General features: G+C 41.5%; 2 protein-coding genes across 14 annotated transcripts in view; both read right to left on the bottom strand.

Moving 5' to 3' along the window:
• The window catches only part of LOC129188479 (protein-glutamine gamma-glutamyltransferase K-like), a 51,392-nt gene extending 43,582 nt beyond the window's left edge, over positions 1–7,810 (bottom strand). For 5 of the 9 annotated variants that reach the window (XM_054789061.1, XM_054789063.1, XM_054789060.1 and 2 more), the window contains exon 1: positions 7,723–7,809. The gene's annotated coding sequence lies outside the window, so the exon portion shown is untranslated. Of the gene's footprint in view, positions 1–7,722 lie in introns of all 9 variants that reach the window. The other 4 variants (XM_054789069.1, XM_054789066.1, XM_054789067.1 and 1 more) reach the window with 4 other exon arrangements.
• An 876-nt stretch (positions 7,811–8,686) lies between these two features.
• rabggta (Rab geranylgeranyltransferase subunit alpha) lies at positions 8,687–25,891 on the bottom strand. 5 transcript variants are annotated; one of them, XM_054789070.1, is made up of 18 exons: positions 25,776–25,891; positions 25,610–25,698; positions 25,465–25,500; positions 25,245–25,355; positions 25,053–25,177; positions 24,774–24,961; positions 24,472–24,702; positions 23,746–23,829; positions 23,591–23,673; positions 23,401–23,496; positions 21,402–21,507; positions 18,355–18,406; positions 18,177–18,265; positions 15,723–15,811; positions 15,526–15,642; positions 15,335–15,448; positions 14,792–14,879; positions 8,687–10,764 (listed from the first exon to the last, which is right to left on the bottom strand). In XM_054789070.1, exons 3-18 carry the CDS (start codon positions 25,465–25,467, stop codon positions 10,616–10,618), a joined length of 1,725 nt encoding a protein of 574 aa, XP_054645045.1. In that variant the 5' UTR covers positions 25,468–25,500; positions 25,610–25,698; positions 25,776–25,891; the 3' UTR covers positions 8,687–10,615. The 5 variants fall into 5 exon arrangements, with proteins under 5 accessions (XP_054645045.1, XP_054645048.1, XP_054645047.1 ...); XM_054789073.1 differs by having other exon boundaries at positions 25,782–25,867; XM_054789072.1 differs by having other exon boundaries at positions 25,610–25,701; positions 25,776–25,864.
• Positions 25,892–26,255: the final 364 nt, after the last annotated feature.

Raw genomic sequence — 26,255 nt, 5'->3', positions numbered from 1 at the left:
CGGCTTGTCAGCTTGCCCACATAATGACGACAAGCGCTATAGAAAATGGATGGATGGATAAAAAAGTTTCCAATTGACAAGGTCAATATGATACTTTTACAAATATAATATGATTAAAGGGATAGTTCGGATTTTTTGACATGAAGTTGTTCCGCTGTGGAACACATACGTAAACAAGATGGCTGCGGCGGGAGACAAATATATAACGACAAGCGTTTTGTGAGGTATGATTTTTTGGAGAAGGCATTTTTGTGATGCAAATGTATTAATCCTTTGAACGCATATTGTTTTTAGAAGCCAAAGTCTTTACTTAATTGTCCCCAGCAACTAAGTGGAACTCCGTTCTTCATCACGGAAATCTGACCAGAACTGTACTTCGGAGACCAAGTGGGGGGTAAGTCTCTGTTATTGGACTACAGTGCTGATGGGGACGTCATACAACTTCATGGCAAAACATCCGACCTATTCCTATAATAGTTGCCTTTAGACAGTGTTTAGGTTCATGTGGAAATTTTGATATTCACATGTGAAAATGACAAATTAGGACTATTAGGAGTATTCTTCTAACATTACAACTTTATTCTAGGAAGATTTTGCAATTTTTGGGGGGGGATTTTATTGTTGTTATTGTGTTCCGTACAACGGTGGCACAGTGAAACGGTTCAGAGCTAGAATTGTTATTTCCCCCGTATATCAAATAAATTCGTTCAAATGCCATATTACACGTTTCATGTGACTTTGTTTTTGATATTAGGACTTTATACTTTCAACATTATGACCTTAGTCTTGTAACAAAGAGTCCCCCCCTCCCCCACCACACACACACACACATAATTTTTCTTTGTGTTATTCCGCGCAGTGTGACACTGGCATAATTACAGGAGTTGAGAACATTCAGAGGAGGATTCTCTCATTCTGAAAATAATAAATATAATTTAAAAAAAATAATTAATTTTTTTAAAAATTTAACTGATTTTTTTCTTCTTTTTGTATTCTGCTCAATACAACATGAGCATGGAAACAGGAGTTCAGAACAACAAGAGAGAAATCCTATTCCATTCAAAATAATACTTAAAATGCCAAAGTTGTTCTTGTTGAATTTCCCCACAGTTGATCAAACAAATTCAGTAAAATGTCACTAACTCTACATTATTACACAACTTTTTGTCTTCATGATATTAATTGCTTTTCCCTTGCATCCCTGCTGCCTTTTTTTTTTTTTTTTGCTTTTTGTGTTATTCTGTTCCACGTGACACTGAGAAGGATACAGGAATCCAGAACAATCCCCTTCAAGGATGCAGACACTCACACCTGCCTTCACTCCTTAGTTTATGATGCCATCAAAAGATGTCCACATGTGATTTCTTGATGCCGACTTTGACTGATGAGTGGAACAAAGCCTTCGGGAAGTCAGTGTGTGCTCTGATTTACAAGTGTGCTCACACTGGCACGTCTTCCTAAGAGAGATTAGCACCTCCTTCCTGAGCAAACATTTCTCTCAATGTGCCAGTTTAGCCAATTGACTCATTTTCAACTGCAGTTTAATGCAGTGCTGTGAAGTCACAAACAGGGCTTTAAACAAAAAGCAGCAGCAACAATGGGCTCGCACCGCACTCATTTGAAAATGGCACTAAGACAAGGAGTGGGCTGCAGACAGGCAGGCAGGCAGGCAGTGAAGAAAACACCTCCTTGCAGCTCGAGTGTGTCATCCTGCCGCTGAATGGCTCGCGCCCTTTATCAATGCACTCACACAGAAACAACCTGATGAAGAGCCAAGATATGTGCAGAAGATCACATTCTTCTTTTGGCAGCACCATGAACTCTTGCTGGCAGCACAAAGTAGATATTTGTGCGATGCACTATTGAGTAAAGTAAAAAAAAAAAAAAAAAAAAAAAAATGTATCAAAAAACTATAAATATATTTTTGCATCTAAATTATGATGTTTTTTCTACTTGTAATATTTATCTCTTTTCATAGGTTAATGCAATTGAATTGTGTTAGTTTCTAGAGGAAATTATCTTTCATTTTTAAAAAATATACACAGTATTTTGCATTGCATTGATTTATTTATTTTAAAAATTTTTGTATTTAAAAAACAAAAAAAATCAGCATTTTGTTAGATTTAAATATTTATACATTATTGCATTTTTTGTTGCTTTTATTTCATTGATGGCATGGATGAATCATTTACTCTGTGACTCCCACCATAAGGGTTTTCAGCGCATTTTTTCCTGCGCGTATACGACTCAAAACGTTTTCTTACGATTTCAAATCGACCTTTGCAATAAAACATTGAACGTTGCTTAGTTCCAGCTCCAATCACACTCTCCTCTCTTAGTCGCCATTCTTCACTAGCGGCTAGGAAGGCTAACAAGCTAAATAGGCTACGAGAGTCATGGTTGCTCACTGAGTTGAATCGTTGACTCAAACACCACCCCTAGTGTTTCGGCTGAGAGTTCTATGGCTCAACCCTGACGCAGAACTTGGAAAGGATCAAGAAGGGAAGGGACTGGCGTCGTGACTACGCAGAAGCATAAACCAACCTGTACTTTGCAACTTTTTTCACAGCGTCGCCATCTGCTGGCCCTTGTGGATCACTGCTCCACTCAGCCTCAATACAAGCAGACTTGCAAAGAGGAAAAGTGGAAAGTCCTGCACCAAAATTGAATGGCTTCTTGCTTGGGCCAAGTGCCAACCCTCTAGAACGCTTTAAGTAGAGATGCACGATATCTTTTTTTTTTTTCAAACCGATATTGATATCTTTCCGCTTCTCAAGACCAATATGGAATCAATAACTGATAACCTTTTAATCGGGGTGTAACGATTAGTTGTATTAGACGATTCGATTCGTATCACGATTCGTGGTTGCTCATACAATTCAAGGACCGTATTGGTTTATTTAGAACGATACGATCTGAAACGATTCATTAACGATGACGTCACAGACTGAATCGAGTAATGTTTAACGTCTTTGCCGTTAAAAGTGCTCCAAAAACACACATCCATATAAAGCCTGCTGTGCTTAAATCCAATGCTTTATTTCCTAGTGTCGAGTCAATCGCTTGATTTCCTTTTAAACGATGTTAGATCGATATACTGTATGTCGCCCGTAATGGAAACTTGCTAAACACACATCGATGTAGTTGGATCATAGGAATCTAAATTGATGCATCGATGTAGTGGATGAATCGTTACACCCTTACTTTTTAATATCTACTTTTTAGATTTAAATGTAATTTGTGCACAACTGCAGGTAAGAAGGACTCAAACAAATTTGGGATTTGACCAACTGTACCTGTTGATTTGTCCGAATCAAATATCATAACATTACTACTACCACATTACTACACAGGGAGCCACCTGCTGTGGCCCAGCAAAGTGCACTATATGCAGCCTGTGTGCCGCCACAGAGGTCAGGAGAACCAGAGTATAGAGCGGGAGGAGCCACCCGGCGTGGCCCAGTAAGGTGCACTGTATTCAGGCACACGCTCCGAGCAGCCGTGTGACGCCACAGAGGCAAACCTTTTTCACTTTTCAAACCCCTTAGCCTTCAGGTGGCTGATAAGGTTTTTTGTGTGCTCAGTGGGATTTATTCCCCTCTTCGTGGCACATTTGGTACAACTAGCACGCAAAATGTCTTCTCCGGAAAGTAAATGTTCGTTTACATGTGGGGAAGTTATGACAGGCTGTTATGTCACAGGCAGGAGAAAAAAGGGTAACGTAATGGGTAATGTCGCCTCATTGGGGCATTTTTTTTCAAATGATGGGTTATCTGAGCTACTTTTAATGTTAGCGAATTTATCAGTAAGACGTCATAATTCCCTCCTGTCAAAAATTATCGGTCCGATAATTGTCATGCACCCCTAGTTTTAATGAAATCGATTGTGTACAGTTGGTACTACGAAAGCAAGCATGACAAGCACCACAAGAGGCCATAGGGCTGTGTTCCACGTGTGTACATTCCCACCCACGTACCACCACAAGCTGGATTTATAGCAGAATGGGCCCTCTCAGACTAAAGTGAAAATTTAATCCAAGTTGGCACTTGCCTCGCTGCCAAAAAAATATGAGGCAACTACAGTGGAAGGCGAGCGTGGAACAACGCTTTACTGTATAAGGGCTGGATTAAAGTCTGCTGCCGGGCTTTTTTTGACCGAGAAACGGGACAGACACGCCCACGACGCAGATAGCACAACTCTCGCATGCGGCAGCCAATTGATAAATGTCAGTGTAGTCACACATTTTTTTAATTACCTGGTGTGCAACATTCCAACCAACCAGGCGCCTGCTGTCACACTATTGCATCAGATCTAGAAAATTCCATGAATGATTTTCATTTGGCAAACAAACGCTCAGATCCAGCATAACATCGTTTCCCTGCAGGAGGGTGGTGATGCAGCCAGGCTGCACCCTTCAACTCGCACTCATGACCAATTTGCCTGCAGGCTGCTCCTTGTGCACCGCTGGGACTAACAAAGCAACATTCACTCTTGGCATGTTACACTTAGAAGCTTCCCAGGGTTCCTCGCACTGACTCGGTATGCTTGTTATGATCTCGTCATAGCGTCATTCCACACCGTCGCACACGCTGTACATATTTAATTACACGTCACTGGATGTCGGTGTCTTTAAAATATTACCTGCTACTATTACATACACATGTACCATCATTTCCGGTGTGTGAGCCGCTACTTTTTTTCTATTTATGACCATGTTCTAATCTCATGACATCGCTTTGAGGGTTGGGCATCGTTTGAATCTGAGCGATTCCGGTTCCGATTCAGATTCTTTTCAAAAGGTAAGGTCATAAAAGTTTGCATGGTCTAAATGAGGGCGCTAACCAAAGTTCTTATATGAAATGTCTGACTGTCTCCATGACGTTTTCTTTAATGATATGAACTTTTTAGGAATCACTTTACTGTGAATATCTCACAGGGCTGTTATTAACCAATATCTAAATATCCAACAATTGAACATGAACATAAATGTTTCTTTACATAGGAGTACACGTTCACAAGGCATTTTTACTTTTGCAAACCTCATGAAAACAACAGGTACGCATACAGGTACATATCCTGTTTATGTGTTGGAGAGTGTCTTGTGATGCAGAATAGAGAAAGTGTGACTTGACCATGAGTTCCGGCTAACCTGCGTGCAGAATATCAAAGAGGTAAGGTGAAATCGAGTAACACTTAATGTGGGGTGTAGTCAACTTCCTGGCTAAAGCTAGCCTTAACATCAGGTCAAGTACACATTATGTTAGCTGGATATTGGAGTTGGCCACCGTATTATTTTGCTGCTTCAACGTTGGCATAAGATCGACATAATTTATTGTTTTACTGACAGGTTGGAAGTAGTCCGGCGTAGTGCGTAAAAAACGGGGCACTCTGTACAGCATGAATACAGAGGTTTTTAATCTTGTGAGGGGTGCACCATTCTTTGCATGATGGCGTCGCAAATGTTTCACGGCGCCGACCGTTCATTTTTTAGCAGGATTTCAGCAAAATTTTCCAGCGCGGTCGCACACTGTCCATAGCTGAAATGGGTCCACACAAATGCTTCTTGCCGTTTCTACTTCGTGGGTGTTTGCCGACTTCTTTTTGGTTGGTGTTATGCGTCCACTTTGCCGCTCAGCGGGCTGGATCACCAAATGTAAGGGTTGAAATTTTTAAAAAATGATTCCGGGAGAATCGGAATGTAAGTCCCGGTTCCCATTGATACTCGATGCCCAACCCGCCTTGGCTTCAGAACTAATACTAATCATTTAAATACTGTGCCGCTCGCGAATCAGTGAGGAAACGATAGCTTTCTTTGGCAGGAGCCAATCACGAGCTATAAGGGAACTTATGACGAGCTTGTCAACGCATCGGAAATCGCAGGTCATTCCTAAAAATAACAGTCTGACTCACGATGTCATCTTGAATAGAAGGCTAAAATCGTCACACAGCAACTTAACACTAAAAAGGTAGCTAAGAAATATACAAGAAAAGCACCAATACAAGTTTAAAATAAAAAACTCTTAACGTCTTTAAACAATGCATTTCTTCCCAGCACAGCAGTTCATTGGCCAAGGCTGCCTGGGCGCTGCGATGATTCATTCAGCTGCCTGTGTCCATCAGAGGAAGCTCATGAGCAAGGGATGCTGTGTTACTTTCACTTGCAGCCATTACCTCAGTTCAGAGGAGTCCCTCACCCATAGTGGCATTTGGCATGGTACCCCCAACCAAACCTTTCACTGCCATCCTATGTCACCGACATTGTGGCTTTTCTCAGCTCGCTTGCAAAGAGGGCTGCCCTAATGTGCTGGAAGAATTGGACGCATTAATATAACCGCCATTATTATTATGAAATAATAAAATTATTATTACCATTCTTCAAATCATAGTTCAACACAGATTTCTTCCAATATATCAGTTACTACACAATCGCATCGTCATACTGTTAGTATCGGTGACATAATGTCACTATTATACTGTATTGCGATTCCCTTCCCCGTGGTTTTATCTAAAGCATGTACATCCAAGTTTTTATTTTTTCCCCCCTTTCCGATTTAAGATACAATTTGGGGATACAGTGTTCCCTCGCTCTATCGCGGTTCACCTTTCGCAGATTTTTTTTGTGCTTTCCCGTATGGACACTGTTACAGGCCGAGCCCTGGCCCTTTAAAAAGAAGTGCATTGTGGGAAGTTGAGTGTCTCTCTCTTCCCTCTCTCGTCTGTCTGTACTGCCCATTGTCTTCTGCGCCCTGATTGGCTGTAGACCATTGTCAATCAATCTCCTTCGTGCCGCCCTGCCGTGTCTCCTGTCATCGCTAGCTTGCTTGCTTACCAGCTTGCAGTCTTTGCAAGTTTGTTTGCAAGTTTCTCAAAACCCACAACGTCGACGAACATTTCTGCATCCAAAAGGAAGAGGAGGATGCAAACCATCACACAAAAGCTTGGACGTCTGGACATGCTGAAGGAATGTAGCACTTACGCGGCTATACGGCGCCATTGTGGAATACTGTAAATGAGTCTTCGGGTTGAAGGAGGACTGCAACAGGAGGAATACTGCAGCAATATGTTTTAACAAGGATACAAAAACGCTACAGCACAGCGGAACGGCGCCAGGACAAAAAGGCATAGAACTGAAATGCACGTGAGTCACTTCATAATTTCTTGTGTCCAACCTGTAGGTTCATCATTAAAATTCAAACGAATGTTTGAATTTTTTGAGAGTTTAAACAATGCGAGAACATGTTATTGCCTTTCTGGGAAAAGTGTATAAAGTGTATGATGAGAGGGTTTACAGCCTTAAAACATATATAATCATTGTAAACAAATAAAGTTGGCTATTCCGCAGATTTCACTCAGTGCGGACTATTTTCTGAACCTATCCCCCATGATAAAGGAGGGAACACTGTACATGTTTGACATTGTGCTGCAACAGCTGTACTATATTGACTAGTCTTTGTGACTCTTGCTCTGTAAAAGATGCTATTCCTTGTTTACCCCATATACTGTAAATGTAATATTTTATGTACAAGGAAAGGCAATCAAATGGCAACCAGTGAAAGTCATTGCATACGATCGATCAGCGTGGCAATTCAAACAACACTTTGAGTGAATTATTGTGCATGAAATCTGTGGGAACTCTTGTTTAGCAGGTTTGAACGCACAATTATTTCTTTTTCATTTATTAAACAAATGCTATTACACACAGAGACACAAAGTCACACTCACTCAAGTCAATGAAGGAAGAAATCGTCTGTTCCGCGAAGCTTTGTGGTTTTTCCTCTCTTGGACCAGTTGCATGTTCACGTCTCTTTTAAACACATGGGACACACTGAGGACACACCCTCTTACTGTACACGCACACGCATACATGCACGCACATGCACACAATGGTGCTGGGAGTTTCCATAGTGGGTCTACAACTAAACTACTTATTCCTGATGACACCTCTTGTATACTCAGAAAAAATGCAAGTCTGATATGAACCCCCCCACCCCGTGATCCTAATAAGGAGAAGCGGCATAGAAAATGGATGGATGGATATTAAAACCAAAACTTTTTCAAGATTCTACAACATTTTGATGCTTTACCTCTGTGCATCCTCTTTGCTTGTCCTGTCGCTTTATGTCAACACCTGAGTCACTTTGTAAGAGCAAGGGGGGGAAGAGGAGAGGACGAGGTGGCGGTCCATCTACTATGCAATTAGATCGAGACGACACAACGTAACGTCAATGAGTGATTCATCTGCTATCCACACAGACTGGTTAAGTTGGTTCTTGCAAGAATTCGACGGAGCAATAGGTTAACTCAGCAAGGACACAATTCATAGAGGGTACATAACAAAAGGTTAAGTATTTGTGGAATGCCACATTTTAGCAGAGTAAGTCATTTCACTGTCATGCCAAAGTGGGTCAATGTTGTTAACAGAAGTGGCTTGGTGATAATCGCTCACTGGCCTACTGTCACGGTATAACAATTGAAGGGTGTGACAACATTAAACAGAATAGCAGCAACTGAGTCAGACAACACTCCTTTCAAACCTGAACACACATTCGTAAAAAATACCAGAGCATGTAATTCAATTATGGAGCCACACATAAACCACACAAGAAGCTTTCAGATAAGGCAAGTGATACAATTTAATGTTTTTTTTTTTGTACATATATATCTGTGAGTACCGGGCGTTGTTTTTCTTTTTTTTTTTTTGGACATACAATAAATGGTTTTGCATCACCACTTGAAAACGTGTGACAACGATAGGCAACACCGTGATCATCGGTTATAAGCTTCCCATGTTAAAGCAACAATAAGAACATTTCATAAAAGTTACCGCAAAAAAATCTGTTTAGTTTGGGGCAGCCTTTCTGCCATCCTAGCTGAACACTGACTACTCTAAAGTATATCCAAGTTTACTTTCTGTAGTATTGTAGTATACGTTCTGTAGCTTCAAATGATATGCTATAATAAAATACTTGAAACGTGAGGGTACTTTTGTAAGACACTGTACATTCAGCCGTCCCTTGTTTATTGTTGTTGGTTTATAATTGGGTCCAGAGTCAACTGCAATAAGTGAATTTCAATTAGAATAAATGTAATATTTTCGTAATTATGGCATAGAAAACCTGTTTACAATCTTCTAAATATGGTTTAGAGCCCTCTAGAGATGAAATAACACCCGTGTAGTCACCTTTACATTTGTATTACCCAGTATAGTACAGTGGTACCCCAGTTCACGTCCACCCCGGTTAGCGCATTTTTCCGGTAACATCCCAAATTTTTGCTAAATTTTTTCCTTGGTTTGCGTCCTGCCGATGTTGGCATTCAAAATGGGTGCGGTTTGTATACACCGCTATGACGAAATCTCGCGATTCTTGCACATGATCATGCAATGCATTGTTCTGTGGCCAAAGAGGGATACACGACGTAACAAACACATTGAACGCCCAAAAGACAACGGTGATGGACCGTCCCAAGACATTTCAGAGGTATGTAAACACATGGCCGCGCTGTGTCGGCACAAAATGACCGCACTCCTGAACAACTTTACACATTGTCAAGTAGTGTTTACGTATAGCGCATGAGTATGCATTGTCACCACCACTTCCCGCTCAAGTCTGGTCCTTGTCTCACCGAACCCCGATACCCAGTAGCTAATTTAGAATACCATTCACAATTACAAAGCTTCTTCTGCTTTGTATTGGTATTTCAGTTCATTTAGTTAGATTATTTAGCCATTTTTATGCTTGAAAATTATTAATGTAGGCCAAGAACAAGTACAATTTGCTTAAAAATGCATTTCTTTTTTTTACTAATAATAAGCTTTATTCAACCATGAAACAACGCTAATTTATTAATTACTGAAAAACGTGTGTGGGCGCAGTGTTCGAACCGTGATGTAGCAAGGGACGTCTGTGCTATTTATATAGGAAACACATTTATTAATGAATGCATTAATTCATGTATTTAGCCCCTTTCACACTGCCTGCAAAAGTGAACATTTTACCTGCCTTTTTTCCTACATCACTTTCTGTATAAGCAGCACTGACACAAATGTGGAGGGGGACGAAGTGTGGGAAAAAACCCAATAATTTGCCCCTTGTCTGTGTTATAGATCTATAACTGCATTTTAAAAACATTTGGATGAGTAACTTCAGCATGACCCAAGGATTAACTGTCAATCACAACCTGGATGCAGAATTTGAACAGCTCCATTCAATTTCCTTACTGTTGCTTTAACTAATTTAAAAGCTTATAAAACACACAGATGCATCCACATACAGTCAATTAGATCCATGATTGAGGAGGAGGGTTTCAGCATGCACTTGGAGGTATTACGAGTCCTTCATTCATACGCACATTTTCAGAAATGTAACAGTGGTGATGACTCATGCACGCACGCACGCACACGCACGCACACAAACAACAAATAGACTTTTCATTAAAGTTGTTTTGATATACGCCTTCAGAGGCATTCAGACGTGTGGGGGCTGTTTTGAATTTCTACCAAACAAGTGGAAGTGACAACACACTTGGAAAAACATCCACTCACTCCTTCACAAACGGCCCGGCGGTGTCGGCGGTGGCAGCGTTTTGAGTGGCGGCTCCCGACTCCTTCCCCTCATCAGAGCAGCAGACACGTGACGGCAGGCAGCAGCTCTGACAGCTCCGATTCCACGCCGGCCACCTGAGCAACGGGGTTTCCACGAAGATCCAGGTGCCTCAACTTGGGGCAGGAAGTGAGGGGCTGCAGAGCTGCCAATGTGGAGATTTCTGCACAATTAGGTTAAAGGAGAAGCCTTTAGGCGACGTGGTGTGACAAACAGGCCATCATCTGGGCTGAACACGGCCCAGTGACACACTAAATCAAAACATTCAGGCCAAACAGAGAAACAGATAATGAACACACCCATGTTAAAATAGCATGAAATATAGACCGCTATACTGTAAATCATTTCAGAACTGGCTGCATCAGTGTGCACACCCTCAAACCAATACTTTAATGAAGCACATGTTGCTTTAGGATAGCATCCGGTGTTTTCGACTCGATTACCGTGGCACAGCTTGACTTCTTTTGCCTTAAATGTGTCAGACTATGAGGGCATCTCTTGCGCAAAGTCCCTTTTACACACCCCAGCAGGTTTTGGATTGGATTTACAGTACAGAGGAACCTCTGTTAGCATCATAGAAGGTCCGACTGAAACCAAAATGTATTTTAACCGAATAAATGCTTCCCATAAGTAATAATGCAAATCCAATTAATGCAACAATGAAAACAATGCAAAATACATATAAAGACATTATAAAAGACAAATTAAATGGATAAATGAACATTTAAGGTCCCTTTTACCTTGACTAAAGGCCTTTGTTTACAAAGGCAGTGATGATGTGCAGCGAGGGAGCAGATATTCACACATATGACGGCTTCATATTGTGAGTTATTTCTTCAATTCAATAGTGTTTCTCACCTTCTTTATCAAAATGCTGGCACTTGCAATTTTCTTGGCTCCATTGTGGATATTTTTGCAGTTGTGATCAATCAAGAAAGTACAGCGCCAACAGCAGATGACGTGATAGACGGGCGACGGCGCTAGGGCACAATGGCGCCCGGTTCCGGTTTCCATTCTGCGAGCATGCTTAACATGCTAACGTTTTGTAATAAAGACACGTTATGAAAACAGATGGACTCACGCACTGTATTAGCAACATGACAAGGTGTGCACCATATCTTACACTAACGTACGTGAACTAAGGAAACATTTTCGCCGTAAACCAAAAAACCGGGGTGTACGCCGACCAAACAGGGCCTTTCTTCCGACAAGTGCCCTTCTCACAAAAAGTTAGGGATAGTCTACTTGAGTCCAATTTCAGGATGAACCTAAAATGCCCTGTTACAGTCTCACCATAATTCTGTTGATGACACTCTGACACCCTCAAAGGAAAACTACTTTTTTGGGAATTTTGCCCATCATCCCCAATCCTTATGTGAGCTCATTACTGCAAGTACTGGGACACACCAAGAGCGCTATTAAAACACCTCCAAAAACCTTCAACAATGTTTTATGGTTTGATATGCATGCTGTAACCATGTAGTAACAGGTCTTTCATGATATCATGTAATACTTTGAGTATTTTGCCGTATTTTGGTCTTTTTAAGCATTACCGGAACTCCCTTCCTGGGCACATTGATTTCATATAGCAAAATAGACACGCCTACACCTAGCATTAACTTTCCAAAGTCAAAATTAAAGAAACAGCAGCAGTGGCAGCCGCTGCAATATGTAGCATTACCTTTTTGGTAGTGGTCTAGGGCATTGAGAGCGCGACGCTGACGCACTGTGGGCAAGTTTGTGGTGAAGCTAGTCGCTAGACGACTAGTGGCTAGCCGGTGTGGTGTGGCAAGGTGTCAATACGCCAGTAACGTAGATAGATCGGCTAACAATGTTAATAATGATAACAATATCGCTGTACCTTGGTTTATGTGCACGTCACATTATATGTAAATGGGACGTTTTTGGCGCTTTTTGGAGTGTTTTCAGAAGGCTTTATAGGTGGAATAAGTGTTTCCCCATTACGTGCATTCTTACCTGCGTTTTGGTTTTTTTTTTTTACCTGTTTTTATATCTTTAGACCGCACAGAAAAGAGAAAGACATATCTGTTCATATCTCACATAAGGATCGTGGCTGATGGGGAAAAATTCCAAAAAAGTGCAGTTTGCCTTTAGGCTCAGTGGCCACTTCCTTCTGAGAGCATCCTGTTTGAAGCCTGGCAATGGCGAGGTACTGTGGATCAACTGTTTGGTGTTGTCTTGGTCTCATGAAGGCAACAGCATGATGAAGAGTACTGTTATCGTGCATTTGAGGTTCATTTAGATATGTCATACCCCTAACTTGTTGTGAGTACATTTTGTTTATGTTTGTGGAACGAAAACACGCTGTACACCACCAGAAGAACGCCACAGGCCCAGTGAAGCATGACGGTCATTGTGAAGATGGAAGGCCTTATGAGCAGCTCCAAATTGGCCCAAGACATTCAGACGCCTGCCAGAGCTGAAGAGACTGACATTGAGAATGATGTTGGCAAGCACCCAACCATATTAACAATAATGGTTTCACCAGGAGAAAATGTATGCTTTGGAGTGGCCCAGCTGACCTAAATTCATCTGAAAATGTGTAGGTTGTTCTGAAGCGAGGGGGCTCTCAGAGTCTGACACATTTTTGGAGTGCTTCTGCCAAGTCAAGATGCTGGTAAAATACTGTCATTAAAGCAAAAAGTGCTTCAACAAAGTGACAAAGAAAAAGAAAGGTATTTACTCTCTACATCCATTGTATTTCCACACTACACCTGTGCAAACAAAGACAAACAATGTGTATACAACATAAGCACCCTAACCTGCAAAGCTCATTAATCCCCCCCCTAAGATTATGAGAGGAAATGAAGCGTGAAGGGGAAGGTGCTGCGCTGATTTCATGATGCTGTTTGCTCTGCGAAATGGCAAACTTGAGTTTTAGTCATTCAAACTCTTAAGTCAGGGAGAAAAAAAAAAAGTCGTGAGAGTGCCGCAATCTCTCAAAAGTCTGTAAACAGCATTTTTCCTTACGTGGCGGTGCTCTTCACACACCACCGGATGCTAGCAGTCTTCTAGCGGGGTTGTTTTGCAGCACTGAGCCTGGCACTCTGGGCTGATTCACACATTTCCTGAGTCACTGCTAACTGTGAGTGGGGAGGAAATAGAACACTGAACTTTAACACTGCTGGTGTCCACTAGATTCTATGTTTTGATTTTGGCACGTATTAAATTTCCGATCTCGCCTTAGTGTGGTAAAGAATTTCCACTTTGCAATCAATAAAATGTAATAAACAGAAAACAAGTTTTTCTGTTCCGCTCCAATCATGTGGGTGGCATTAATGAATATTACAAAGGACTGGAGTCATGTCAAAAAGCACACACAACATTCTTGATTCACTTCCCCACTTGGCCCAATGCAAGCGGACTGTAGCAGCGTAAAAAGTGAAACTAAACTCCTCCATTTGCACTTTTATACCGATTTGTACAGTATTTATCAGCTTCTCCTTGACCCATGTACAAGGGTTAAAACTGGTTATGCCATCCTTCTATAACCAAATAAACCTGGGGTGTCCAAAGTGCTGCCCAGGGGTTCGTTTTTTTTTATTGTCCTGCGGCACACTATAGATTTTTTTTTTTTTTAACTAGGAAGGAAAAAGACAAAATGTAAAAAGAGAAAGTTGAAATATTGATACTAATAATAACACAAAACTTTTCTTAATCATTAAAATTTTTTATATTTTTATATATTTTTTACAATATTTAAAAAATATATCCGAGTGCGCCGCCCCCCATCCTTTGATTTTACCATATGTGCAACCCTCAGTCGAAAAAGTTTGAACACCCCTGTAATAAGGCATGGGTGTCCAAAGTGTGGCCCGGGGTCCATTTTCTGCAATTTTTATTTTAAAAACTGACCCAAGCCATATTCTGAAAATAAAATATTTATTATATATGATTGGATATTATACCAATTTGTTTTATCTCCTATAAAACATCCTAATGTGGATGTTTTGCTCAGATATCTTAGCATACACTGACTTACATTGGATTGTTTTTTGCATTTTCAATGCACAAAATGCATCAAGGTAATCCCCACATCCTTCAATTTTTCGATATGAAGCCCTCGGTGGATAATTTTTGGACACCCCTGTAATAAGGTAATAAATACATCAATCATGATTATCTGGTTTGTGCCTCCCCCAAGTGACCAATAAAACTTGGAAGGATACTGTTATTCTTCAAGAGGACCTCCTCCAGTTTGGGAAGGCAGTAGACTCCTTCCAAGTGTTCTATGGAGTTCTCATCCGCCTCCAACACCTGTGGTGAAAGTCAGGGATGTAAACTGGAATGCAATATACAATACAGGCCAAAGGTTTGGACACACACAATACTACCCCATTGTCCCAAACCCATTAACAATGCAAGAAATTCCACTAAGTAACCCGGACAAGGCACACCTGTGAAGTGAAAACCAGGTGACTAATTCATGAAACACAGTGGTTTGCAGTGCAATCCAAAAAATTATAAGACATAAAATATATGTCTAAAATATAAGACATATTTAGAGTTATTTAACACTTTTTTGTTAAGTACATATTTCCACATGTATTTATTCATAGTTTTGAGAATCTACAATGTAAATAGTCATGAAAATAAAGAAAACGCATGTAATGAGAAGGTATGTCCAAACTTTTGGCCTGTACTGCACTTCAAGGCACATACACAATAACAAATATAAAACACAAGCAGAAACTTTAGGGCTCATTTTTCACCTCCAGGCACTGCAACATGGCAAAGTGAGCGGGAATGCGCCGCAGCTGGTTGGAGGACAGGTTGATATGGGTCACGAGGAGCAGCTGGTCCAAATGGCACAATGTGGTCAGGTTCTGTCGGGGATGTAAAAGCTAACAGTGACTTTCTGAACAAAAAAGAGGGTTTGGTTTATTGATCATTTGATGCAAACCTTGTCAGCTACACTGAAGACGCGCACTTCGGCATACTCCATTTTCAAAATGGTGTTTTCGATCATGAATTTGCTGCACAGGTCACTGTAATAGGCTGAGCGCATTGAATCCACTTCCTGAGGGAGAGGAGGTGTTGTGTGTGAAATAAATTAATCTTCAGTTACTGTAAACGGACATTAAAATTCCCTGTGCTCACTTTGAGAGTTTGGAAATGAGCGAGCGTCTCCTTCTCATATCCGAGGGGGTCTAGCGCCCTCATCAGTAGGATGATGGTCAGCAAGCACCCTGCAGAGGAAAACACAGACATAGAAACTCATAGTACTTGTAGCAGTTAACTAACTTAACAGAATTACCTCAGCCCAGGTTCTGATGATGAAACCACACACTGCCAAGTTAACGGACACAAGCCAGATCTGGTTGGCCCTAGACCAATGGCCAAACCTAGAGCTCTCTGCTGCCCTTCCTGGGAGGCAGCAGCAGCAGCATGAACACCACCACCACCACCACTGCAGCCCAGGCCAGGTATGGGTCTGAGCCAGCTCCGGCTGATATTAAAAGCCAAGTGCTGAGTTCTGGAGGAATCGTTTTGTGCTCGTGACAGATGCATTGGCCAGAGAGCCACACTGATCTCTCTGCAGTGGGATTGAATTCAATCGCAAACCTTCTGTTTATGCAGACTGCATTTTTGACTCATGTGAATAGCAACAGGGCGATTTGAAGGTGACATGAAATGATAAACAATCGGTCCAAGTGTTCTTCTTTCAACACATGACATGAGTAACACCATATCTTCTACAGTACAGGCTGTATACAGACAAAAGTATGGAGATGAGGTTGGACTAGACCAGTGGTTCTCCAACTTTTGATACCAAGTGCTACTGGTACTTCAAACATGTTTGCTTCGCAAGTAGTACCGCTTACCATCACAGTTTAACTTGGAACATGTGGCTTGGACTCACAGGTTTTTGGCTTGTGCCGTATAAGGTGAGCGAAACATTAATATTTCAGCAAAGGAATTTAGTTTTTTCAGCGAATCTTTGGTTAATACATTTGTATTTGTACAATTATTGCATAATGTAAACGTAATAAAATATGATCCGGTTTTCCTGAGTACCACTAAAAGGCGTAACTGTACCACCTGTGGTAGTCAGACTGCAGTTTGAGAATTCATGGGCTAGGACCAGTGGTTCTCAAGTGGATTGGCTGCAGGACCCACCATCACCCCTTAATGACAAGCGGAGAACCAAAAAGTAGATGTAAAGGCTATCAATACATGGTTATCTGGGGATTTGAATAAGAACAACTGGACTTGGACCTGGAAGTTAAATACAGTGGAATCTTGGTTGCCGTCATTAATTGGGTCCAGAAGATCCAACTCTAACCAAAAGGGAGGCTAAAGGAATTAATTTTTCTCATAAGAAATTATGTTAATCCAATGAAAATTCTGAATGAAAGGGTTAAATGAACATTTAAGTTAACTTTTACCTTAATTGGAGCTGTGATTGTTGACGTGTTCCCAAAGAAGCCATGTGGCAGTGAGCTCAGCACCTTCCTCTTAAGCGCCACCTTCCTGTTTTGCCAAATTGAATTCAATAGTGTTTCTCACCTCAATAGCTCAAAATGGAGCCAAAGAAGGTCAAAGGTAAAAGTAACCTTATCTGTTAATTTAGCCATCACATTCATTTGTATGTGTATAGAATTGTTTTATGCATGTAAAACTAGAATTGTAAAACTATAAAACCGTGTTTTGTGTTAACATTTTTGCGAATCAAATGCTGATGACATCATAGACGGGTGACAATTGAAAAATATTTAAATATACAAATTTAAGGATTTAAAATCTTTTACATTTTTTCTCTGATTAACTCTGTAAGTTTAATAATAAAAGAGGGACATTTCTTCTGTAGACCACCCCTCTGCCTGAGCCAATAGATCAAATTGGGCATGAAACACCCCCAGTTCACTCTACTGTCATACCTGGGAGTCTCAACTGTGGGCGTAATTCCCCCAAGGAATCCAACGTGCGCTGTGGGGATGAGACAGGGTCTCTCTTATGGAGCGCTCTTCTCCCACTGCAGCACCCCACTACTCCTTAAGTCCCCACTCAATGTCCTTTCCCGCCCAATCAAGCTTGACAAAGTCGGCCATCAAACATGGCATGCACCTCGTGGCGACATAGCAAATAGCACAGACAAGAACGCAAGGCGCATTCACAAACAACGTGCAGTTACGCTATTTTCCTTTTTTTTTTTTTTGCCTAGGGAAACACCCATGACCCACCAGAAAACAGGTCTGCGACCTACCAGTTGAGGATCACTGAACTAGACTCTTTGTTTTAGCCTTCAATCTTAATTCTTCATCCCAGCAAGATATTTTGCACAGTTGAATGCGTCCAATTCTGTGGGAACAGTTTGCGGCAGATGTTTGTCTGTTCTCAGCGCACTTGTGTGTCTTAGCCCTGTGTCGGAATACATTTTCTCCACACAGCCCAAGTGCAAACTGCACCTTTGCTGCAAGGTGTTTATAAAACATATTTCTTAATCTCTCTTAACAACCCCCCTGTACTGTACAGTACATGACTTCTCAGCTTGGTGAAGGACAAGAACAAAAAAACAAACAAAAACTGAGTTAAAAAAAAAAAACAACTTACACTTATTGAGCGGCTCCAGTTCTTGTAGCTGATTGCATGATTGTAGCTCAGACTGCAGCACAGAGCTCTTTTCCACAGAGAGCTCACTCCTATGGAAGAATGAAGAACACTCAGATAGTCGATTAAATCCTTGGAGGGGAAAAGAGAATCACTATTTCATGATCTAATATATAATTACCTGAACAGTTCCTGATCAGTGGCAGAGTCACGACACCAGCTCTCAGTTCGACCTGAGAAAATCAACTTTGTTTTTAAAGCTTCCAGAACAGTTGCGGTCTTTTAAATTTGCCCAGTCTGCCTTAGTCAAAATGGATAATAGAATCAAAAGGGGTACAGCACAGAGCAGTGGAAAATGTCAAGGTGATACTTAAACACTGAAAGTTTTTTGAGCTTGTACAGTGGAACCTCCAAAGTCGGTCAAACTACCGTAATTTCCAGTGTATAAGCCGCTACTTTTCTCTCATGCTTTTAACTCTGCAGCTTATACAGTGATGCGGCTAATAAGGTCACGTTCTGGACTCGTGACATCTCGTGTTCTTCCGAGCACTGTCCTCATCATAGATAAAGTGTGGAGAGGTGCCGAGAAGACCATGCAGTAAACTGTAATCCCAAATGTGACCAGCTGATATAGTTATATCCTCAGTAATGTTGAGCAAATGTCTGAAGAAGACGCTTAGTTACATATTCTGGCAAGAGAACATGGCAGCAAACCGAGAGCCTGGAGAGTGTGTGTCCAACCACAGTGCACCTTGCTGGGCCAGGTGCCATGTTCCATCGCACGCTCATTCAACAAGATGTCTACTCTTTTAAAGAGAAGGATCAAGACGGCAATAAATGTGCAACTTTTCTGGTGGGCTACTGTTTACAGTCACGACGTGGAAACATGCGGCTTGTAGACGGGTGTGGCTTATCTATTGAAACATCACTTTTTTTCTTTAAATTTAGTGGGTGCGGTTTAAATACCGGCATGTTCTATAGTCTGGACATTACAGCAAGTGTTTTCGTTGAAAACATGGCTCAGAGTGTGATGATAACCACAGAACCAGACAAAGCATTTACTGCAACATAGGAAAGGGTCTTTTTTTCTTTAAATTTAGTGGGTGCGGTTTAAATACCGGCATGTTCTATAGTCTGGACATTACAGCAAGTGTTTTCGTTGAAAACATGGCTCAGAGTGTGATGATAACCACAGAACCAGACAAAGCATTTACTGCAACATAGGAAAGGGTCTTACTGGTCCGTCCAATATTATCAATACAGTCAATTAAAGTCTAGGTCACAAATGGACAGATTTTTTTGATTGTACGATTTGTGACGCTCCACAAATTGCAGCGGTTTTTTTTTTGGTCATGCAGAACATAGCTGTGGTGACCAAGAAGGAGTAAGATCACCGCGCACCCAAAGTAAACAGTACAACTGAACGTGCAGACCACGCACAAAATCTGAGGCTGACACTAGCATGCTAAACTAAGCTAACCCCACTAGCTTCCATTCCCGCTCCGTAAAAGGAGGTTCCGCCATGTTTAGTTCAGGAGGAGGCGGTTTAGTGTTTATAATGCCACGATTTAGCGGTCCGCCTAGTAAATACTTCCCCACACGAACGTTCCTTCTCCTTACAAAGACAGAATTTCATTCACATTATGTCAATTTCCGCGAGATTCCATGTTAATCATTAAATTCTGTTTTTATTGGCCAATTCCGCGATTCCATTGACACGGAAATCAGAAATCATAGGGCCCTATATAAAAGGCATAAAGTCTGAATTCAACAGTTTTAACAAAAAACTACTCAGAGTTGAAGAAATATTCTTTGAGCCTTTGTGAGCTACTCAAAATCTATGTAGTATTCTACACTGGTCACTAGGTGTCAGTAATGCTACTGTAATGTTCGGTGAGACACACAAGCACCAGACTTGATCAACAGAACAACAGGCTTTTATTGCACGTTTGAATTATCCCAGGCACGATAATCCCTACTAAAAACACAAGCTACTGTTCTGGCCATAACCCATGCCAAAGTAAATCTCAACTCAGAACCCCCAGGTTCACTTCCTGTCCGTCCCCCCACTCCGCTCCCCTAGCACCGGAACACATTTACAGCAATATACACCAGCACGAGTCTTATTTGTGTCTTAAATGGCTTATTTTTTGTTATTATGTCCATTATATTGGGTAATAAGAATGTAAAGGTGACAAAAGGAGTGTTATTTAATGTCCAGAGGGCACTAATAATTTAAAAACTGTACAGTATTTGGAAGGTTCTATACAGGCTTTCTATGCTCTAACTACGAAAATGTCTAAATTAGGAATCCTACTTTACAAATATTAACTGATCACGGTTGTGTCTGAAACCAACTGACTGTGATAAACGAGGGATTACTGTAATAGGAGCAGTACCTATAAAATGCCACGTGGTGCCAGTGTTGCTGTGCAAACACCTTCGTGCTCCCTCTCCCTGAAGAGTCTTCTCCTGAAGAGTTATTTTATGATAAAGTTAATTTGTTTTGATCCTGGGAAAAACACATATTTCCTATGGGAAATTCAGTTTCAAATTAGTATCTCTTTTTGTCCTCTCCCTGTCCTAAACTTGAGTAGACCAATTCCATGTTAACAAACATTAGCTCTGGTTTATCACACGACATGCACCCTTTTGCCCATTTAATCATTTAGACCAGTGATCCCCAACCCCCCAATTTCCATGATGTTTTATTTTGAAACGTGGCCGGATTCTCTCTGTTACATCCGTGTCACTTGACGCATGTCCATCGTGCGTGTGCCAACTTTCTCTCTACTGCTGCTGTATTTTGGGCATTTTTCTTTCACCTCATATTTGGTCTCAAATGCTGATACTATGTGGGAATGCATAAAGGTAAGTTTTGATGACTTATTGAGTGCTAATGTGCACATTTGTCTCAAGTTAATTCATGCTAGCATACTGCCTTTTACCACACATGTCAAACAGCGATGTAATAATCTCTCTGGAAAAAGTCCAGGCTTGAACTGGTAGATGGTGGGTCGGCATTCATTGTGTGCTTTTAATTTGATGTTGTTCATGTCTTAGTTTTACACAAAACATAATAAATCGTTATAATGTACGAACTCGCCACCACCCAGTCCGCGGGAGATTTGTGGGAACACAAGCCGGTCCATGGGTCAAAAAAGGTTAGGGACCACTGATTTAGATCCCAAAAGACAGATAGACCAAATGTGGCAGAACATGCTTTACCTGTGTATAGCGCACAGTCTCTATGAATGTATTTTTCGGACCAGTGCACCGTCACATTGTGCTCATTCGCGATGTCACCGACAGATCCAGGAGGAAGATCACATATCTGCGCAGTAGTTAAGAAAGTTTACCAGAGCAGAGAAAAACTCACACCAAATTTAGACAAAAAGTGACAACGGAAAGTTCAGATCTAATCAGCCATGGAAACAGAAAACTTAGGGGTCCTGCAGCGTCAGTCTGCATACTAACGTGGCTCGTTACTACAGACTTGGTGTTGAGGGATTTATTTCTGAAGCCACTAATGGCGGAACACTAACTTAAAGCAAGCAGTCTCAATCACCTGCACCTCTCAAAGGATATTAGATTTATGCCACTGCTGGTTTGTAGGTTTGCAGGATTAAGTGGCTGATTTTTACAGGACAAATAGGCCAGAGGATCAGGTATAGGAAAAACACCAGCTGCTCTGAAGTGGACATTTCTGCCGTCGTACGGTAAGAACTTTCTGGCCTGTGTCCGACTGCCCCAGTGAGTCCATGAGCGTGAGAGGCACATGTGTCTTTGCATTAACTTTGCTCAGCGAGGCATAACTAGAAAGATTCAGTCTGTGAATTTTGCGAAGGTCTTTGTGCAGCGCTGGAGTGCAGAACGTGGCATGATGACAAAAGCAGAATAAAAAGCAAGGAAGTGTAAACGCTCACTGTATCATATCATAAAACTACATTTCATGACAGACTACAGTGCAATTGCGGCCATGTTTTTATCTGGTAAAATAAAGCATTGATGCTGAGGACAAATTCCTCATTAAGTCGATTACAAATAAGAAAGGTGACCAAAAAAAGTGTGATTAACTGACTTTTCCAGAAGCTCCAATTTGAGAGAGGACCCCGGTGAGTTCAAGTTCAGCAAAACGTCCTAAAATAAGGATCGCTGTAGAATGACATACATTTACAAAATATTTGCAATGTTGTTTGACTTTCTCATTTACAGCAAATTGTTGAGCAATTAGTAGTGTCGTGTTCACCGTTCACTGCACATAAAAGGGTAAAAATGTGCCAAAATATTCACCACCACTGAGTTGCCGATGCTGTTATTGTTTTGACAACCCCAAAGTTTGACCTCCATAAGTCAGATTGAGGTGAAATTTTTCACACCACTCTACAAAACACCTGCTGAAATATTAAGGTCCAATCACAATTTGGTACAAATCTTTAGGGGACTGCACATGTGTAAAATTTGCCATCAAGCTAAATATCTTTAGAGGGGCACAGGTGGGACTTTGCAACTAACTGCCCATAAGTCATTTGTCTACTGATTATAAAACTTTGATGACATTTGTATTACATGTATACTCATGCGTTCCAAAGCATTTTGACCACAATCCATAGGGGGCGCCACGCCCGTCATTTCTAATCACGACAGTATCTGGCTTTTCGTGGAGGTACCAAAGGTTCAATTGTCACTCAAAGCAATCACCCCATGATAGACTGGTGACCAATGCAGGGGAAAGATGCCTTTTGCCTTATGTTCGCTAGAAAGCAGTTCGATGAAAAACTTCTTTCTACGTCTGGCTATGGACTTACACCGCCTTCTGCTTGTGTATGTGCTGCAGCGAGCCAGACCTACCTGAAGAGCTGCAGGGAAATCAGAGACTTAATGGAACTGCACTTCAGAAAAGCAGGTCCCTCCCAAAAGACATGAGTTGTCTATGTGTCTAGGTTAACACAGCAGTGAATGTGTCAGCATTCCCAAACAAGTTCAATAAAGAAAAGCAAAGTTTTTTGCTATACAAGTAAAAGCAAGAACATTTCATTTCAGTAGCAGACAATCTTATCAGCATTCAAGGAGTGTGTGAAGGGTGTCACAAGTATTCTGTTCAGGTATTCACTACACTTGGCAGCAACCAGCAACAGGGGACGCAAGTAATTCAGGTATTCAGGTAAGTAGTTATCTGATTAAAAAGACTGGTGCAATATTTTTTGGAATGGAGTGAAAAGGATACCCATACAGGACTGTGTTTAAAACGTGGATGGACACTCCTCCATTCCACTCTCTGTGGCTGACCGTCAAGCACCAGCAGAAGGCCACCAGACTGTGCCTAAACAGAGACGCAGTGAGGAAGGTCATTAGCTGTAAAACAAAACAAAAACAAAACAAAACAAAAAAAAATCAGCTCCTAAGTGTACACTCACATTGACCGGCCTTGAGAAGGCAACGGCCACCCTTTCCTCATCACGGCCGATATAAACACAGCTTATCATCTCTTCACGCTCAGCTGTCACACAGAAAGAAAGTTGCATTAGGTTTCATTTGTGACCATAAAGGTGCTGCAGGCGTACACACACACCTCTGCCCAGCAACCAACGGTAATAGAACCAAGCGCTCTGGTCATTGGGGTCGGTGAAGAAAGCATTCTGCACAAGCTCATATTCTGGACAAACAAAAAGATCATTAAGTATAGTCAATAAACAATTGCAGTATATTACTTTTTACATGACTGTATGTCTTTGTGGGTGTAAGCTAACACTTCTACTCCTGAACCACTGCACACAAAAGGGTGAAAATGTGTCACAACATGCACCCTACTGTGTTCTCTGTGCTGTTATTTTTCTGACAAATACACGACAATGGGGCACTGTTATTAAATGCCCAAATTTTACCCCATAAATGTGATTGATTTGAAATTTCTCACACAGCTTAATATGCTCTACAAAACATCCACTGTAACTTTAGGGTGTTTAGTTGACTCACCATAGAATTTGGTACACACCTTTAGGGGACTGACAAGCACATGTGCGCAAAATTTGAGCAAGACTGATTGAAAAACCTGGCCACCATCAAGCAAAGCATCTTTGCAGTGGCACAGACAGAACTTAGCAAGTAACTGTCAATATGTCATTGACCATTTGTCGAATGACTATTCAACTTTGAGGATATCTGCAGTACATGTATGCTAGCATGTCTTCCACAGCATTTTGAGAAGCAACTAACATATTAGCATGGTATCACTCTTTTAGAATCACACTGCCGCCTGTGGGTGGATTTGATGTATTGCTGGCTGTATAACCTTAACCTTTGAGTAGCTGTTCTTCACACACACGATGCGAGTGTGTTTGTGGTGAGGGCGGAGATGAGGTGACTTCAGGAGACTCTGGGTGGAGCAATGGCAGTAGGGTGCTGCGGTAATGCCAGCTGGAGTAGTTGGAAAAGTTGGAGCCAATCAAACGATGTGTAAACTCCAACTCCTTTTCTACAGGAACGGCAGACTTCTTCACAACGATCCGGCGGTAATCCCAGCAGTGGACTGGTGGAGATAAAGAAACATGGGCATTAAACCAGCAGCTCAGGGGAATAATTTTTAATGGCATCACTCACAGTTGCGGTCATCGAGGCTGAGGCAGCGATCGCACAGACTCAACTCTCGGGACCAGTCCATTTGAGGTACGCGTTCCGAGATCCAGCTTCGATGGTGCCAGCTGCCGTAAGACTTCGGGTTCACTTTCAGGCAGGACTCCAGAAATGACAGCTCAGACTCGTACATCTTTTGCACTTCACTCTCATCTCTGAAGCAGATTGCCGCAGAACCAACACATGATCTCTTTGAATAGACTTTGTAGGCTTTTAATATGAATCTGTATTGGAGGGGGTGCTTACTTGACAGTCTCCTGATGCGTAAGGATCTCTCTTCTGTAATTCCATAGGGTTGCAAAGTCAGGATTAGATGATAGTAGCTGCTGGGTCAAGTGGAGGGCCTCTTCATCACAAACGCCCTCCTTCCTCTGTCATGACAAGCACAATCTTAGCATGAAGACTCTTTCATAAGTCAGGTGTGTTGGCTTAAAGCACCTTGGAAAAACAAGCATCCCTTGCCGCTGTGTATATCTTCAGTTTCTTCTCACGTTCCTTTCTTTTCTCCTCCTCTTGCTGGGCGGTGGATTTAACCTTGACTCGACCGTGCTGCCAAAATTACCAGGATTGAGAATTACAATGAATGGTTGCATTTGTAATATACAAATACAGCACTCTGAATGACAAGTTAGAAACAAATGGGAACTAGATCTCTCACCATCTTTTATTTTTTTATGCAGACTTCCCTCAGTATCTGTCGACACATACGAGGAAAGACACTCAAGGTTAGGCCTGAGAAATCTGACAGTATGACGAACTTGCTTATACTGAAGTAAATAAAATGAGAACAACGAATACACAACAGAGAAGGGAGTTGGCTTGCGAACTGGCCGCGTTGCAAGTAAACACCAGAGCTCTTTCAATGAATCCAGCACAGAATGACATCACTCTTCTACTGAAAACAGAACCATGTTGTCATACATTGCGACTAAATGAATCGCTGTATTGCGGTATTCGGAAAGCGCTCACCTTTACCGTGCTTTGCCTCGCTGGGTGTGTTTTTTAAACAGAAATTTGGTTTGTCATGACAGTCATCAGTGTTGGATTGTTGTACTTCCGGCTCATGAAAAGGACGTCACAAGGTGTGCCTCCGTTCTCACGGTAGTTTGCTGCCCTCTAGTGGAGATAAAAACAACACCGGCACCACTGCAATTAATTAAAATGTTTTATACAGTATATACTGTATATATAGTAACGGCCGCATCAATTAATCACGTGATGGGTTAAGATTCCTTAAGCCTACATGTTGGCCAAACCTCATTCTATGTTTCCAACTCCATAGGTGTACTGAACATGCGTTTCCATGCTGCTTTTGTTCACAATGTATGAGTTGTAGTATTCTACCATGCACCACTGGGTGTCAGTAGTGTTACTTGGATGAGACAACAGCCATTGGCAGAACAGAAAGTGAAACAAACAAGGAACTGATGTTATTCCTCATGCCTTATC

Source organism: Dunckerocampus dactyliophorus, chromosome 10 (assembly GCF_027744805.1).
Source record: "Dunckerocampus dactyliophorus isolate RoL2022-P2 chromosome 10, RoL_Ddac_1.1, whole genome shotgun sequence".
In the NCBI taxonomy this organism is placed as follows: Eukaryota; Metazoa; Chordata; class Actinopteri; order Syngnathiformes; family Syngnathidae; genus Dunckerocampus; species Dunckerocampus dactyliophorus.
This window is presented reverse-complemented; position numbering and strand designations above follow the sequence as displayed.